Source organism: Bos indicus, chromosome 5 (genome assembly GCF_029378745.1).
Source record: "Bos indicus isolate NIAB-ARS_2022 breed Sahiwal x Tharparkar chromosome 5, NIAB-ARS_B.indTharparkar_mat_pri_1.0, whole genome shotgun sequence".
In the NCBI taxonomy this organism is placed as follows: domain Eukaryota; kingdom Metazoa; phylum Chordata; class Mammalia; order Artiodactyla; family Bovidae; genus Bos; species Bos indicus.
The window spans coordinates 41,021,931-41,039,364 of NC_091764.1; the positions used below are offsets into that span (position 1 = coordinate 41,021,931).

The 17,434-nt window shown below is 38.5% G+C and overlaps 1 protein-coding gene across 1 annotated transcript in view; it reads left to right on the forward strand.

Annotated features, from left to right (window-relative positions):
* Positions 1–17,434, forward strand: part of SLC2A13 (solute carrier family 2 member 13) — a 526,379-nt gene that overhangs the window by 90,051 nt on the left and 418,894 nt on the right. The window contains exon 2 of the mRNA XM_019960789.2: positions 5,649–5,808. Within this exon, the coding sequence (XP_019816348.2) occupies positions 5,649–5,808 (160 nt within the window). The remainder of the gene's footprint in view (positions 1–5,648; positions 5,809–17,434) is intronic.

Genomic DNA, 17,434 nt, shown 5'->3' on the forward strand with positions numbered 1-17,434 from the left:
GTAGGCGTAATGTTTAAAAATCCACAAATATGGCTTCCCTGGGTGTGCTGCTGCTGCTGCTAAGTCGCTTCAGTCATGTCCAACTCTGTGCGACCCCATAGACGGCAGCCCATCAGGCTCCCCCGTCCCTGGGATTCTCCAGGCAAGAACACTGGAGTGGGTTGCCATTTCCTTCTCCAATGCATGAAAGTGAAAAGTGAAAGTGAAGTCACTCAGTCGTGTCCGACTCTTAGTGACCCCATGGACTGCAGCCCACCAGGCTCCTCCGTCCATGGGATTTTCCAGGCAAAAGTACTGGAGTGGGGTGCCATTGCCTTCTCCCTGGGTGTGGCACAGTGGTAAAGAATCTGCCTGCCAATGCAGGAGACACAAGAGACGTGGGTTTGCTCCCTCAGTCGGGAAGATCCCCTGGAGAAGAAAATGGCAACCCACTCCGGTATTCTTGCCTGGGAAATTCTGTGGACAGAGGAACCTAATGGGCTACAGTTCTTGGGATCACAGAGTTGGACATGACTGAGCATGCCTCCATGTGTATTGTGTTATTAACAGCAAAGTGAATTAACAGGGCCCATGCTTAACATACGCATATTGGAGAGTTGTGAGTATAGTGAACCTGAAGTCTACTACTCTTCCTGATCATTGGCGTTGTTTTATAGTTCTCCATTTTCATAAAGCATTTTATAAAAGGAGACTTTAAACTTGTCTAGCTTGAAATTATATAGTTAATCACATTCAGTTCTTATTTTTGTTACTTAACACGACACCTGCTGGCAGTAGGTCACATAGCAGGTAATAGGAGCAGAGAAGAGATCAGGCCCTCCTGTCCCTTGAAGTTCATGTGTGCCTGCTAAGGTCAGTTCAGTTCAGTTCAGTCGCTGATTCGCGTCCGACTCTTTGTGACTCCATGGACCTCAGCACGCCAGGCCTCCCTGTCCATCACCAACTCCCAGGGTTTACCCAAAGTCACGTCCATTGAGTTGGTGATGCCATCCAACCATCTCATCCTGTGTTGTCCCCTTCTCCTCCTGCCTTCAATCTTTGCCAGCATCAGGGGCTTTTCAAATGAGTTAGCTCTTCGCATCAGGTGGCCAAAGTATTGGAGTTTCAGCTTCAACATCAGTCCTTCCAATGAATATTCAGGACTGATTTCTTTTAGGATGGACAGGTTGGATCTCCTTGCAGTTGAAGGGACTCTCAAGAGTTTTGTCCAACACCACAGTTCAAAAGCATCAATTCTTTGGCACTCAGCTTTCTTTATAGTCCAACTCTCACATCCATAACATGACCACTGGAAAAACCATTGCCTTGACGAGACGGACCTTTGTTGGCAAAGTAATGCTAAAGTAGTAGGGCCAAAAATAAAATGTTCCTGACAAATTTCCAAAGGGCCGTATTTGAAACAGAGACACAGCAGTCAGTCTTCCAGTGACACATTATAAAGACTAGGGGACCTGAATCTGTTGGATCCACTTTAGCATTAACTTGGCTATGCAACTTTCTGAAAACCTCTTATTATCTCTGAGGCTGGGGTTCTTTATCTTTCCTGAGGGAGTAGTGAATGATACCTGTCCCACCTACTTTTTAAAGGATGACCTTACATGGAATGCAAAATGATAACATAAAAAGATTGTAGAAAGTAACATAGTATTCAGTTCAGTTCAGTTCAGTTGCTCAGTCCTGTCTGACTCTGCGACCCCATGAATCACAGCATGCCAGGCCTCTCTGTCCATCACCAACTCCCAGAGTTCACTCAGACTCACGTCCATCGAGTCAGTGATGCCATCCAGCCATCTCATCCTCTGTCATCCCCTTCTCCTCCTGCCCCCAATCCCTCCCAGCATCAGAGTCTTTTCCAATGAGTCAACTCTTTGCATGAGGTGGCCAAAGTACTGGAGTTTCAGCTTTAGCATCATTCCTTTCAAAGCAGTCCCAGGGCTGATCTCCTTCAGAATGGACTGGTTGGATCTCCTTGCAGTCCAAGGGACTCTCAAGAGTCTTCTCCAACACCACAGTTCAAAAGCACATAGTATTCAAGGGTAAGGTAATTGCTTGCTGATCACTTTCTTTATTTCTTCTTTCTTAAATATTGGAATTTTTCAGGACTCAGTTCTAGGCATTCTTCTCGTGTTCCACTTTTAGGAAATCTCATACATTCCCATGGTTTCAGTTATATGTACCTTTCACACAGAACCATCTTTTGAGTTCCAAGTATTTGTATAGCTCCCAAACTCTACTGGGCCCAGTCTCAGTTTGACATTGCATTTAAAGAAATACTGTCCAGCAACTAAAAGTAATTAAATAGTAATACTATTTTTTACTCAAGTCTCCAAGAACATAATAGCTTGGAGGGTATAATTCAACAATATTTCAAAAAATCTTTTATCCACCGCCACCCCATCCCCAGTCAAACCTCAATTAGTCCCCGTGTTATGTGCTCCCAGTTTTCCAAACTGACCCTGAGACTCACAGCTCCCTGCAGACTTTTTCTCATTTGATCCTCTCAGAAACCATGTTTGGCCCATGTTTTCTTCTCTATCCCTTTTTGCCTGCCATGATAACAGCCCAAGAACTAGGCTGGCAAAGACCAAATTCTCCCTTGAAGATGAGAGAGGAAGGAAAGGAGTAGGCAAAAAGATGAGGCTGGGAACATTTACATGTAAATAACCTGTATTTCCAGCACACTTATAGAATGTTTTACTTGTTCTTTACTTGTTTATTTCACAGAACACCTCTGATTCATCCTGTCTAAAACTTGACCTTATCATCCATACAAATTTGCTTCTCCTCTAATACCCTTATCTTCATATTAAGTGTCCATCATGCTCTTAGTTGCTTATTTTGAACATCTGAACATCATTCTCAAATTCTTCCTCTCCTCATCTTTCACAGTTCCATTCACATTCCCTTCATCCTAGATACTGAATATATCCTTCTAGAATCTCTCCATTTTACCCAGTCTCTACTTCTGCCACTGAACTCCTTGTTTCCCTGGAATCCGTCTTCCATCCGTCTTTCCAACCAGAAAGATCATTTTAAAACATGCATCTAGTTATGCCTTTTCCTCCTTTACACTGTTCAAAGGCTTTTGAGTACCAAGCCTTTAATATGGTCTCTGCTTCCTAGATGGCTCAGTGGTAAAGAAGCCACCTGTAATGCAGGAGACTCCGGTTTGATTTCTGGGTTGGGAAGATCCCCTGGAGGAAGAGATGGCAGACCTCTCCAGTATTCTTGCCTGGGAACTCCCATTGACAGAGGAGCCTGGTGGACTACAGTCCATGGGGTTGCGAAAGACTTCACGACTAAACAACCATATGGCCTCTAAGATCCTGTGTACTCTGGCTGGTTTCTGCTTATGTCTCTAAAAGTAGTCCGCTTCTTAACAGGATGCATCTCTGCCTCAAGGCCTTTGTCTAAGCTGGGTCTTGATGTCTAAAGTATCTTTTACCCTCCTCACCCTCTACCCCACCCACCAACCTCCTCATCCAAGATTTCTCTGACTCCTCAGGCAGGGCCCAATCCCTTTGCTATAGATTCTCGTTCCACTCAGGTTTGATCTCTGGATCTGGAAGAGCTTCTGGAATAGAAAATGGCAACCTATTCCAGTATTCTTGCCTGGAAAATTCCATGGACAGAGGAGCCCAGCTTGCTATAGTCCATGGTTGCAAAGGTTTGGACATGACTGAGCACACATACACACACTTGTTCCCCATATTTTTCCTGTGATGAGACCCATTGCACTTGAAATCTATTTACTTGTTCTAACACATTTGCCCAGTAAGCCTTAGCATGAAGTCAGAAGGCATGTCTCTCTCCTGTAGCACTTCTTCCACTGTGCTTACCACAGTACGCAGCTCAGATCGAGCATTCATTGTACACTTGTTGATTAAAGGATACTTCTTCCATGATTTGGGCTTTGTCTGCCTCTCATCTCTGTACATATTGTGTTTCACACTCTGTTTATCCCTGAGAAAACCTCATGTGGTTTCACATTTTTTAGGCTTATGCTCTTCTCTCTCGAATGTTTCCTCTAAGTCAGATGAAAGCCAATTTAGAGTAGTCTGTGTGATTAAATTGATTAGCAGTCAGATGGAAACTTTCAGCAGTTTAGGTGATGATTTAATTATAATAGCTATTCTTACTTTGTCTGCTAATATATACTTATTATTTTGTGGAACTCATAAAATCGTATGATTTTTTTTTTTTTTTACTGTAGCTATATATTAACAAATACTCCAGAAGCAAATAACATTGGTTAAAACTACAGAGTATATAGTTCTGAGACTTAATGTTCTGACTTGTGTGCAAATTCAATAAATATTTACCAGTAGTTTTCAACAATACAGTGAATATATTCCAGAAGTAGATATATGTACTATTTAAGTCTTGTTAATATGTTTATTTATTCTACCTTTGAACAAAGCAAATAAATATATAGCAAAAAATATTTAAAATGGATAAGATTGGAGATGATTGTGGTGTTGGGAAGGGATTTAACTCACAAAATAAATAACCATGAAGTCCAAAACACTTGGTGAAGTGAGCCTCACTGACTTCCTACATGATAGGGGAGATAAAAGATGGCTATGTGATTTGTAATGCCCATAAGGAAACATAAATCACTTATTGAGAAGCATGACTGTTGCAACTACTGAAACTAGAGAGAAATTTCTCCTGTTGTCAGAATGTGGTAAACAGCAGCTTTTCAGCCCTGGTACAGCAAGCATGTGCGTGTGTGCTTGGTCACTTAGTCATGTCCAGCTCTTTACCACTCCATGGACTGTAGCCCGATAGTCTTCTTTGTCCCCAAAAAGCAGAGCAACAGGCTTCTTAGTGCTGCTACTTTCAATTGCAGCAGGCTAGTTTTTGGCATTACAAAGATCAATTCATTAAAAACAATTCTACATGGATCTATTATGCAACCCATTGATATTATGGTGTCATCTGGTTATTGATTTATATTGTCTACAGTATAAAGAGATTAAATTATGTTCGATAATCCTGCTTAATTGTTTTCACTATGCTTTTGGTGAGTATTGATTAGATGTTAGATTTTGGTTAAATAACCAGGCATATCTGGAAATTGGAAGTGCCCCTGGGAAGCAAACTAGATATGGCCAGCAGGGCCATGTTTTTTAAAAACTAAAGTTCTATGGCATACAACTTTAAACCAATCCCAAATTATTTCTTAATATAAAATCTTGGGGATAATTTTTTATTCTCGCCATTGCCTGATTACATTTCCATATGGACTAACAATATTTCAATGATTATATTCTACCTAGAGAGCATTTTCCTATTTTTAGTCTTCATAAAGTTTTAAAGGATACTTAAACATGCTTTCTAAAGTTATCTGAGATCTCTAGGATTACTTTCATTTGTGGACTTTCAAGTGATAATATGAAAATGATTTTTATAGATTGGTATTTAACATGTCTTTACTTATATTCAGTAGTTACTAGTTATAAACAAAATCTTTAAATATGTGGTAAACCTTTGTTTAAAATAGAAAACTAAGCCCCCATACATGTGTGTGTGTATGTCTTAGTCTATCTTAACATCTACGACAGCAGAAATCTTGAATGATGTCTGATGTTTACTTTTCATTCTTGAATGATGTCTGATGTTTACTTTTCATTCTTTCTTTACAGGCATTGCTTCTATGACGGTGCCAGTGTACATTGCTGAGGTCTCACCCCCCAATTTAAGAGGTCGATTAGTCACCATTAATACCCTTTTCATCACAGGAGGGCAGTTCTTTGCAAGTGTTGTTGATGGAGCCTTCAGTTATCTTCAGAAAGATGGATGGAGGTCTGTAATTGTTCTTACATTTAATTTTCAAATAAATTATGACTTTAGGGGATAGAAGAAAAATTGAGAAATGATGGAAAAGAAAAAATATAACTAGGTATTTTGAATCATTACAGCTAATTCGTACATGATGATATTCAGCAAAATTAAGTGGACCAGAAGCTGATATTTATTTTAATAATAGACAAGGAACCTATCATTAAGAATTGATATTTACAGGATTTTTTAGCATTTAGGTGACATTTCTCACACTGTGTATGGTATTTTGCAATATTTGTTTAAAATGAATGTAACAATAAATATGCATGGAGTTTTTGAATTTTATCAGTGATTGACAAGCTATTTATGAACTGCAGATATAACTAATGTCCTTTTTGGATTTAGTAAGCTACATTCTGATCTGAAAGAGAATTCAGTCTTTTTTTGTAAAACAAACAATCTCATGTTAAAACTTAAGATATTATGGGCTTGAGATTTTGATATACTTCATGGTATTCAAAAAAACAGATTCATGTAACTCTTCCAGGGGTTTAATTTTTAATAAAATTTCCCTATACTCTGTATAGGTGCTGGAGATAAAATATTCCACAAAACAGAATCTGGTACATATTTTCATCATGCTTAAAGTATTGAAATTAATTCTTAACAGCTGAAGAAAAAGAGTTTACTGCTATGTGGATATAGGGAATTAAACACGTATATAAGTGGTACAATAAATTGGAGTCGTTAAAGACTTAGACTGATAAAGTTTTATTAAAAGTTATGTGAAGAAACTCACAGAAGTCAGTAAGGGCCTATGCTTGTCAGAAACAATTAAAGAGAGGACACATTTCTTTAAAGCATTAACTCTGTCTGCCAATGCTGAGAAACCACTTTCTACCTCTGAAGGAATGAATCTCTGACAAAGTGAAAGATTACTGAAAATTGAAGAAGCAAGAAATTCCTCTTTCTTTTCTTCCCTGTAGAAGAACAGAAAGAGGGAGATGATAAGTTGTTACCAGCATCAGTTCAATTCATTTCAGTTGCTCAGTCATGTCCAACTCTTTGCGACCCCATGAACTACAGCATTCCAGGCTTCCCTGTCCTTCACCAATTCCCGGAGCTTGCTCAAACTTATGTCCATAGAATTGGTGATGCCATCCAATCATCTCATACTCTGTCATCCCCTTCTCCTCCTGCCTTCAATCTTTCCCAGTATCTGGGTCTTTTCTAATCAATTGACTTTTGCATCAGGTGGCCAAAGTATTGGAGCTTCAGCTTCAGCATTAGTCCTTCCAGTGAATATTCAGGACTGATTTCCTTTTGGATTGACTGGTTTGGTCTCCTTGCAGTCCAAGGGACTCTCAAGAATCTTCTCCAGCACCACAGTCTGAAAGCATCAATTCTTCAGCACTCAGCCTTCTTTATGGTCCAACTCACACATCCATGTAGGACTACTGGAAAAACCATAGCTATGACTACCTGGACTTTTCTTGGTAAAGTGATTTATCTGCTTTTTAATACCTGTCTAGGTTTGTCATAACTTGCCTTCCAAGGAGCAAGTGACTTAATTTCTAGCTTGCAGTCAATGTCCTCTGTGGTTTTGGAGCCCAAGAAAAGAAAATCTGCCACTGCTTACACTTTTTTCTCTTTCTATTTGTCACGAAGTGATGGTACTGGATGCCATGATGTGAAATTTTTTTAATGTTGATTTCAAGCCAGCATTTTCACTCTCCTTTTTCACCTTCATCAAGAGGCTCTTGAGTTCCTCTTCACTTTCTCCTATTAGAGTGGTATCATCTATATACCTGAGGCTGTTGATATTTCTCCCAGCAATCTTGATTCTAGCTCATATTTCATCCAGCCAAATCCAGTGAAATCCAGTGCATTGCACATGATGCGCTCTGCATAAAACTTAAATAAGCAGGGTGACTATACAGCCTTGTCATACTCCTTTTCCAATTTCAGACCAGTCTCTTGTTCCATGTCTGGTTCTGTTACTTCTTGATCTTCATCCAGGTTTCTCGGGAGACAGGTCAGGTGGTCTGGTACTTCTGTCTCTTTAAGAATTTTCCAGTTTGTTGTGATGCATACAGTGAAAGATTTTAGTTTACTCAATGAAGCAGAAGTAGATGTTTTTCTGGAACTCCCTTGCATTCTCCATCATCCAGCTAATGTTGCCAATTTCATCTCTGGTTCCTCTGCTTCTTTGAAACCCAGCTTGTACATCTGGAAGTTCTCCTGTCACATACTGTTGAAGTCTAGCTTAAAGGATTTTGAGCATAACCTTGCTAGCATGTGAAATGAGCACAGTTTTTCAGTAGTTTGAACATTCTTTGGCATTGCCCTTCTTTGGGATTGGAATGAAAATTGACCTTTTTCAGTCCTGTGGCCATTGCTGAGTTTTCCCAAATTTGTTGGCCTGTTGAGTGCAGCCCTTTAAGAGCATCATCTTTTAGGATTTGAAATAGCTCAACTGAAATTCTATCACCTCCATTAGCTTTGTTTTTAATAATGCTTCCTAAGACCTCTTGAATTTATACTCCAAGATGTCTGACTCTAGATGAGTGACCACACCATTGTGGTTATCCAGCTCATTAAGACCTTTTTTTGTATAGTTCTTCTGTGAATTCTTGCTTCCTCTTCTTAATCTCTTCTGCTTCTGTTAGGTCGTTACCATTTCTGTCCTTTTTCATGCCCATCCTGCATGAAACGTTTCCTTGATAGCTTCAGTTTTCTTGAAAAAATCTCTAGTCTTAACAATTTTTTTGTTTTCCTGTTTTTTTTTTTGCATTGTTCAATTAAAAAGGCCTTCTTATCTCTCTTTGCTATTCTCTAGACCTCTAGCTTCAGTTGGGTGTATCTTTCCTTTCTCCCTTGCCTTTTGCTTATATTCTTTCTTCAACTTATATGTATAACCTCCTTAGACATCCTCTTTGCCTTCTTGCATTTCTTTGTCTTTATTTGGGATGGTTCTGTTCACTGCCTCCTTGTGCAGTGTTTTGAACCTCTGCTCCTAGTTCTGCAAAATTTATCTCCCAGATCTAATCCCTTGAATCTATTTGTCACCTCTACTGTATAATCATAAGAAATTTGATTTAGGTCATGCCTGAATGGCCTAGTGGTTTTCCCTACTTTCTTTAACTTGAGCCTGAATTTTGCAGCAAGGAGCTGATGATTTGAAGCACAGTTAGCTCCAGGTCTTGTTTTTGCAGATTGCATAGAGCTTTTCCATCTTGGGCTTGCAAAGAACATAATCAATCTGATTTTGGTATTGACCATCCAAAATCAAAGTCCATGTGTAGAGTCCCATTTGGTGTTGACTCTACACATGGACATACATGGTGATGTCCATGTATAGAGTCATCTCTTGGTTTGTTGAAAAAGACTGTTTATTGTGACCAACGTGTTCTCTTGACAAAGCTCGCTTGTCCTTTTCACTGCTTCATTTTGTAGTCCATGGCAAAAATTGCGTGTTATTTTGGGTATCTCTTGACTTCATACTTTTGCATTGCAATCCCCTATGATGGAAAGGACATCTTTTTCTTAGTTCTAGAAGGTGTTTTAGGTCATCATACAACTTGTCAGCTTCAGCTTCATCAGCATCAGTGCTTGGGGTATAGACTTGAATTACTGTAATGTTGCATGGTTTGCCTTGGAAATGACCCTTAATTATTCTGTCGTTTTTGAGATTGCAGTCTTTTAACGGCCAAGAGGCTTGTGTAACTCAGTAAAATTGTGATCCATGCCATGCATGGCCACCTAAGACAGATGGATCATAGGGAAGAGTTCTGACAAAACATGGTCCGCTGAAGAAGGAAATGGCAACTGATTTCAGTGTTTTTGCCTGAAGAACTCCATCGACAGTATGAAAAGCCAAAAAGATAAGATACTAGAAGATGAGCCCTCCAGGTTGGAAGGTGTCCAATGTGTAATTGGAGAAGGATCATTATTAATAGTAACAGATCCATAAAAAATGAAGTGTTTGGGCCAACATGGAAACGATGCTCAGCTGTGGATGTTTCTGGTGGTGAAGGTAAAGTCTGATGCTGTAAAGAACAATATTCCATAGGAACCTGGAATGTTAAGTCTGTGGATCAAGGTAAATTGAACGTGTCAAGCAGGAGATGGTAGAAGTGGATACCAACATCTCATGAGTCAGTGAACTAAAATGGATGGGAATGAGCAAGTTTAATTCAGATGACCATTATATCTACTACTGTAGGCAGGTATCCCTTAGAAGAAATGGAGTAGCCCTCATAGTCAACAAAAGTGTCTGAAGTGCTGTACTTGGGTGTGGTCTTGAAAATGACAGAATGATCTCGGTTTGTTTCCAAGCAAACCATTCAACATGGTTATTAGATGTCATAAATTAAAGCCTGTTCTTTTCACTTGATATCCACCCACCTTTTCCCTCATTCAGCTTCTGAGAGTTTATTAGCTAAAATGTGATTACTGATCATTGTTACGATAACAATAGCATTAAGATATACAGAAGTTGAGACTGACTGAGAAGCTTCTCAGATGTTTTTGTTGAAAAGCTAAATCACCTTATTTTGCCTGATGGGTCAGTGCTTCTATTCTCTTATTGTTTAGATGTAAATTGTTTTCTGCTGAACTGCTGGAAGATGAACTTGTCTAGAATTGCCAGCAGAAGATTGACCAGTAGAAGACTGATATTTTTCTAGCCAGTAGAATATTTGGCAGTAGAAGACTGATATTTTTCTAACACTTTAGTGTCATCATACATTCTATACTGGGAAGAATATCATTGGGTCCCATGAGGAAAGGGGAAATAGGTTTTTGAAAGTATCAATAAAGATTCAGTCTTTTAAAATAGATTTATTGAAATATAATTGATAAACCATTCACTTCACCTGGAAAATCCCATGGACAGAGGAGTCTGGCGGGCTGCAGTCCATGGGTCTCAAAAGGTTGGACAGGACTTTGTGACTAAACAACAATAACAATGGGATAGATCACATATTAGGTAGCCATTCATTTGTTGATGGATATTTGAGTGATTGCTACTTTTTGGCTATTAAAAATAATGCTGCTATGAATATCTGTGTACAGGTTTCATGATGGAGATATATTTTCAATTCTCTCAAGTGTATACCTAGGAGTAGACTTGCTAGGTCATATGGTAACTATGTTTACCTTTGGAGGAACTGTAAGACTATCCTCCACAGTGTCTACTCCATTTCACATTCCCATTTAGCAGCGTGTGAGAGTTCCAGTTTTTCCATATCCTAATAAATGTTTATTATCTCTCTCTTCCCATGGTACTCGTCTCAGTGTGTATGAGTGGCATCTTGTGATTTTGATTTGCATTTCCCTGAAGACTAGTAATTTTGTGAAAGATTTTATTTTTATCTGATATAGTACTTATAAAGATGACAGAGTTATTTTGGTAGTTAACGCCCATGATAGGAAGTTTTATCACTGTTTGCCCTTTCTGTGCTAATACTTTTAAATTGTGCTTATTGAGTATGGTGAGATTTAGTCACTACCCTCAGACAAAGAAAGGTTTTCTATTTTAATTGTTGAGTTAAAGTTTGGCACTCTATAAACATATAGTAAAGTGAACTTTACCACCACCAAAATTGGTCTAAAATACTTATCTGGATGTGCCACTGCTTCAAAGATTCCCCATTTCCTACAGAAAGAAATCAGTCTGTTCATCACAGCTTGCAGTGTTTTTTGTTATCCAGTCAATATCTGTTTACCTAGATTTTTTAGGTTATTGTTATCTCCTTCCCTCCTTCTTTATACAATGTAGGTTTATGCCTATAAACTCTACACACCAGTCACATCTTGTTTTTCATGTTTGTTTTTTCCTTCTGCTCACTTTGCCTTGATTAGTCTTTCTACCCTGTCCTGCTCTACCGGTTCAATTCTTATTCCTCCTTTAAATCTTTGTTCGTATATCATGTGAATCTATTTTTGTCCCTTTGTCCTTTCATAATGCTTTGTATGTGGCTTTACTTTTATACCGATTGTACTATTTTGAACCATTTGCTTATTCTGTTTATTTCACTTTGAAGCTTTTTAATATCATTGACCTTGTACTCATTTTTAGGTCTAGAAAAGGGCCTGGAACATAGTAACTGCTCAGTAAATGTTTATTGAACTAAGTTAAAATTGACTGGGCTCCAGGGAAGAGACTCTTAACCAAACTAAAGAAATATTGATTATAAAGCCAGTGCCAATTCATTAATTTCTGCTGGGGAATAGATACCCTTTGCAGATAGCCAGAAAGCAAGATTATTAATCGTAAGCATTTCTTATTGAGCATAAAAATAAGAGAAAGAAAAGTGGCTTATGAGCCTCTGAGACTTTACCTCCCTCAAAATAATATACCTGTCTGCATCCAGAACATTGTTTGTTCTTCTCTCTTGGACAGAGCTGATTTTCAAATTAGTGTTCCTCTATTTACAAATACATAAATCATCATGTGATTTATATTAAAAATAATGGTATATCTAAAGAAGGGCTATATTCTTCTCCTTTATATTGGCTTTTACTAATTCTCCAATTTATTTATTTTTATATTACAGTTATCTTATTTCACCTCAGTAGACCATATACAACTGTTTGCAAAGTATCCAGGTGTGCTGGGTATTTTTGTATGTTTCATCATTCATAGGATGTTCTTTTATTTTCCTTTTCTTTTTTCAGCTGTAGAAGGAAAATTTGAGGTAATAAAGGTGATGAATGAAAGCACAAGGTATTAGTGCTGCTGCTGCTAAGTCGGTTCAGTCGTGTCCGACTGTGTGTGACCCCATAGACGGCAGCCCACCAGGCTCCCGTCCCTGGGATTCTCCAGGCAAGAACACTGGAGTGGGTTGCCATTTCCTTCTCCAATGCATGAAAGTGAAAAGTGAAAGTGAAGTTGCTCAGTCATGTCCGACTCTTAGCGACCCCATGGACAGCAGCCTACCAGGCTCCTCCGTCCATGGGACTAGTTACATCTATATTAGATTTTTTCCTGGAGAATGACAAGGCTGATTCATGGACGACGTGAGACTTATGCTGAGCTTTGAGCTTTGAAGAACTGGTAGGATTCATGGGGACTGAAGAAAAGGAAATGGCAACCCACTTCAGTACTCTCGCCTGGAAAATCCTGTGGATGGAGGAGCCTGGTAGGCTACAGTTCATGGGGTCACAAAGAGTCAGACACGACTGAGTGACTTCACTTTATGGGGACTGAGGTGAAAATGGTGGCAGAATTTAGGATGGATGAAGGCAGGATCAGGAGGCTTTAAATTAAAGTGATAATGTACACAGTAGATTGGTGCCAGATTGTAGAGGTCTGTGAATTCTGGGCTGGAGGTTTTGTGTTTGTGCGTGTGCTGTCATGTCTGACTCTTTGTGACCCCGTGGACTGCTGCCCACCAGCTTCTCTGTCCATGGAATTTTCCAAGCAAGAATCCTGGAGGAAGTTGCCTCCCCTTACAAGCAAAGAGAAGCTAATACTTTTTAAGCAAATCATAACATAATGTGAGTCAATGACTAAGATAACAGTGATGTCCAGAATTTATGGAACTCTTGGCTCTTGGATGGGTTTAGGGAACCTGGTGAATACTGCCAGAATATTGATGTGAGGTATTGACATGGTACTCTTGGAGACATTGGTTAGTATGGAAATCATTCAGTCTTTCAAAAAAATTTTGGTTTTTTATATACCTATTATATACTTCTGTTGTACTTGGCACTAGAGATAGAAAGATCAATAAGAAATGTACCTGTCCTAGTTAGGGAGTTTGGGATGGTCATGAACACAATCCTATATTTAAAATGAACAACCAACAAGGACCTATTTTATAGCACATGGAATTCTGCTCAGTGTTATGTGGCAGCCTGGATGGGATGGAGTTTTGGGAGAGAATGAATATGTGTGTATGTATTTCTGAGTCCATTTGCTATTCCCCTGAAACTATCACAACATTGTTACCCAATACAAAATAAAAAGTTAAAAAAAAAAACCAAAACAAAACAGAACTGTACTTGCTCTTATTCAATCAAGCACCTCACATGCTAGTGAAGGAGAGACTTTTCATTGACATGTTAAGTAAATCATAGTGTTATGGGAACTCTCAAGGGGAAAGAATAACTTACCTTAACAGTAGAATGATATGTGAGCTGAGTCTTTTATGAATAGAAGAGTTCCAGACAGAATGAGGGAGAAGGAAACTCTGGGTAAAATCTAATTTCTAAAAGCCCTGTAGTATGAAAGAGCCAATCATGTTTGGGCATTTCAGAGTGGCTAGTGGGAGGGCCATGAGTACTATTTGGGTGTTTGAAAGTGAAGTGGGAAGGCTAGTTTTCCCACTTCTAAGTATGAATAGAACTTTGAATCCATTGTGCTCTCTTTAACAGTAGTGTTGTTTGAGTTCACTTTGATTATTGACAGTCTTAGAAAATAATTTTTTAAAAACCAACATTACTTTAGATGAAAAAAATTTATGAGGTTCTCTCCCTCATAATATTTTATAATTTAAAAACTATGTCCATAAGATGATTTTAAGAATCATATTTAAAAGAGGGTGATATTTTTCACCACATATATTTGGAGAGAGAACCCTTATAATTTATGGCATTGGCCATTTTAAGATAGATGAATTTGGTTAACAGCCTGTTTACAAGTGAATATCTTAATATTAAAGATATTTGTAATTATATTATTGACAGAATTCAGACCAAAGATGTATGACTGTTTATCATAAAAGTAGCGTAGTATAGACTTGAGACTTACTTTAACAGTAAATGGATTGCTTTATCTAAGCATTAACATCCTCATTTAGTAAATGCTTCAGCAATTGTTCAGTGTTATTATGAGAATCAAATGAGTTAATAGCTAAGAACATACTAACTCTTAAATGTTCTTAAGTTTTGTTTCCTGTTGTCTCCCCCAAAAATCTTAGACTGAGTCTCTATCTTGCATAAAGCTAGCAGTAAAAATCACCTCACATTCAACTATCTGAAATTTCCAGGTAAAAAGTTAATATAGTTTGCTAATGAGACTAATTTGCATAACAAAGTTATGACCAACCTAGACAGCATATTAAAAAGCAGAGACATTACTTTGCCAATAAAGGTCCGTCTAGTCAAGGCTATGGTTTTTCCAGTGATCATGTATGGATGTGAGAGTTGGACTATAAAGAAAGGTGAGCACTGAAGAATTGATGCTTTTGAACTGTGGTGTTAGAGAACTGACTCTTGAAAGTCCTTTGGACTGCAAGGAGATCCAGCCAGTCCATCCTAGGGGAGATCAGTCCTAGGTGTTCATTGGAAGGACTGATTTTGAAGCTGAAACTCCAATACTTTGGCCACCTGATGTGAAGAGCTGACTCATTTGAAAAGGCCCTGATGCCAGGAAAGATTGAGGGCAGGAGTAGAAGGGGACGACAGAAGATGAGATGGTTGGATGACATCACTGACTCCATGGACATGGGTTTGGGTGGACTTCGGGAGTTGGTGATGGACAGGGAGGCCTGGTGTACTGCGGTTCACGGGGTCTTAAGGAGTCGGATACGACTGAGCGACTGACTGAACTAAACTGAACTGAACTTCCACTGAAGATAACCATTATAAGTCAGAGACAGAATTAAAAAAAAATATAGACAACTATTTAAAACACTGGAGCGCTCTGAAGGGACATTTGATCCTTGTAGGGAACAGTTCATGGTGAGGCATACACCTATGACTTTTTCTCTGAGTGAAAATGTTAGTTGCTAAGTCCTGTCCGACTGTTTGCGAGGCCATGGACTGTAGCCTACCAGGCTTCTCTGTCAATGGGATTCTCCAGGCAAGAATACTGGAGTTGGTTGCCATTTCTTTCTCCATGGGATCTTCCCAGCCCAGGGATGCAACCTGGGTCTTCTTTTACCGTTTGAGCTACCAACCCTCAATTCATGATACTGGGTAGTGAGAACTTAACTAGAAAGCAGCAGTTTTATTGTCCTGTCTTATCAGTGGCTAGAGTTGGGGGTGGCCAGAGCACGTGAAATTTGAGGGGAAAATCCAGGGAAAAAATGACCCATATAGGAGGAAGCCTCTATATATGAATATTAATTTGCTACAAATATTTTATAGATCCCTGAACTATGAATATTACAAGGGAGATTCCATGGAGCCTGCAGAAAACAATAGTTAAAAGATGGTGAAAGATGAGAGAGATCTTATTTCCTGCACATAGGAGGGAAGACATATTTGGAATTTGAAACCTACCAGGTTAGAGGGGCCAACGCCTTGAGTTTTCCATTGGAATCCTAGAAGAACCATACCTTAGGCATAAAGCCTTGTTGTTTGCTTAAGGAATTCTCCTAAGAACAAGCCAAAACTGAAAGCAGATTTACACTAACCAAGTGTAAAACCAAGCTTCCACAGATACAAGGTGCCTGATAAAAAAAAGTCAGTATTCTTCAGAGAGAACAAGATCTAGAGTCTTCAGAGTTTATCCACAATTTTCAAAACACATTAAAAATTGTTAGGCATGCAGATAAACAGAAAGTGTGACCCATAATTGAAAAAAAAATTGGTCAGGGTAGACAAACACCAAGATTATGCTTATAAAACATTTTCAGATAATCTAAAATTAGGAAGGTCTTTTCACACTAGACCTCCTGCATTATAAGAAATGCTAAGGAAATTTTTCTGAGAAGGGAAATGACATTAGGTGAAACTCCCCTATAGGAGGGAGATAGAATAGTGGCTATCATAAGAGGCCAAAAACCTTGTTGTTTTCATCTCTCAAATTCTTTGAAAGATATGATTGTCTATATGTATTGTACAATTTGTAATATATGTTAATTATAAAGTATATGGTGACAATAGCAAAATAATTGGGCCCAGTGAACAGAATTATGGACATTTGTGAAGAGTTACAATATTATCTCCAGGTAGAATGATAAGATGCATGTTTCATCCTGAAAAGAACCACTGGAATAGATTACAAAAAGTTACAGCTAAGGAGTCATTCTAAGCATTAAAATAAAATTATTTAAAATGTTTGTATAATCTGAACAAAGGCAAGAAAATAATACATAGCTGATAGGACAAATAGAAAGCAGATAGCAAAATGGTGGACTTAAAATCCAGTTACAGCAACAGTTACATTAAGTGTAAAAAAATTATCATTTTGTGTAAAAAGCATCACACAGGTTTATGTTGTCCAAAAGAGATACACTTTAAATAAAATGGCATAGAGAGGTTAAAAGTGAAAGGAGGACAAAAGACAGACTGTGCAAACTGTAAGTATAAGAAAGCTCGTGTGGCTATACTAATAAGCACACAAAGTAGACTTTGAGATGTGGTATTACCAGAGATGATTTAGATTTCATAATGCTAAAAGAGTCAATTCATCAGAATTAAAAATGATAAAGAATGTATAATTTGCTTCAAAATCCATAAACAAAAATTAGCAGATGATCGTACAACATTGTGAATGTACTCAATGCTATAGATCTATACACTTAAATGTGATTAAAATGGGAAATTTTATTTTGTATATTGTATCACAGTTTAAGGGCTTCCCTAGTGACTCAGTGGTAAAGAATCTGCCTGCCAATGCAGGAGACACGGGTTTGATCCCTGGATCTGGAAGATCCCCTGGAGAAGGAAATGGCAACTCACTCCAGTGTTC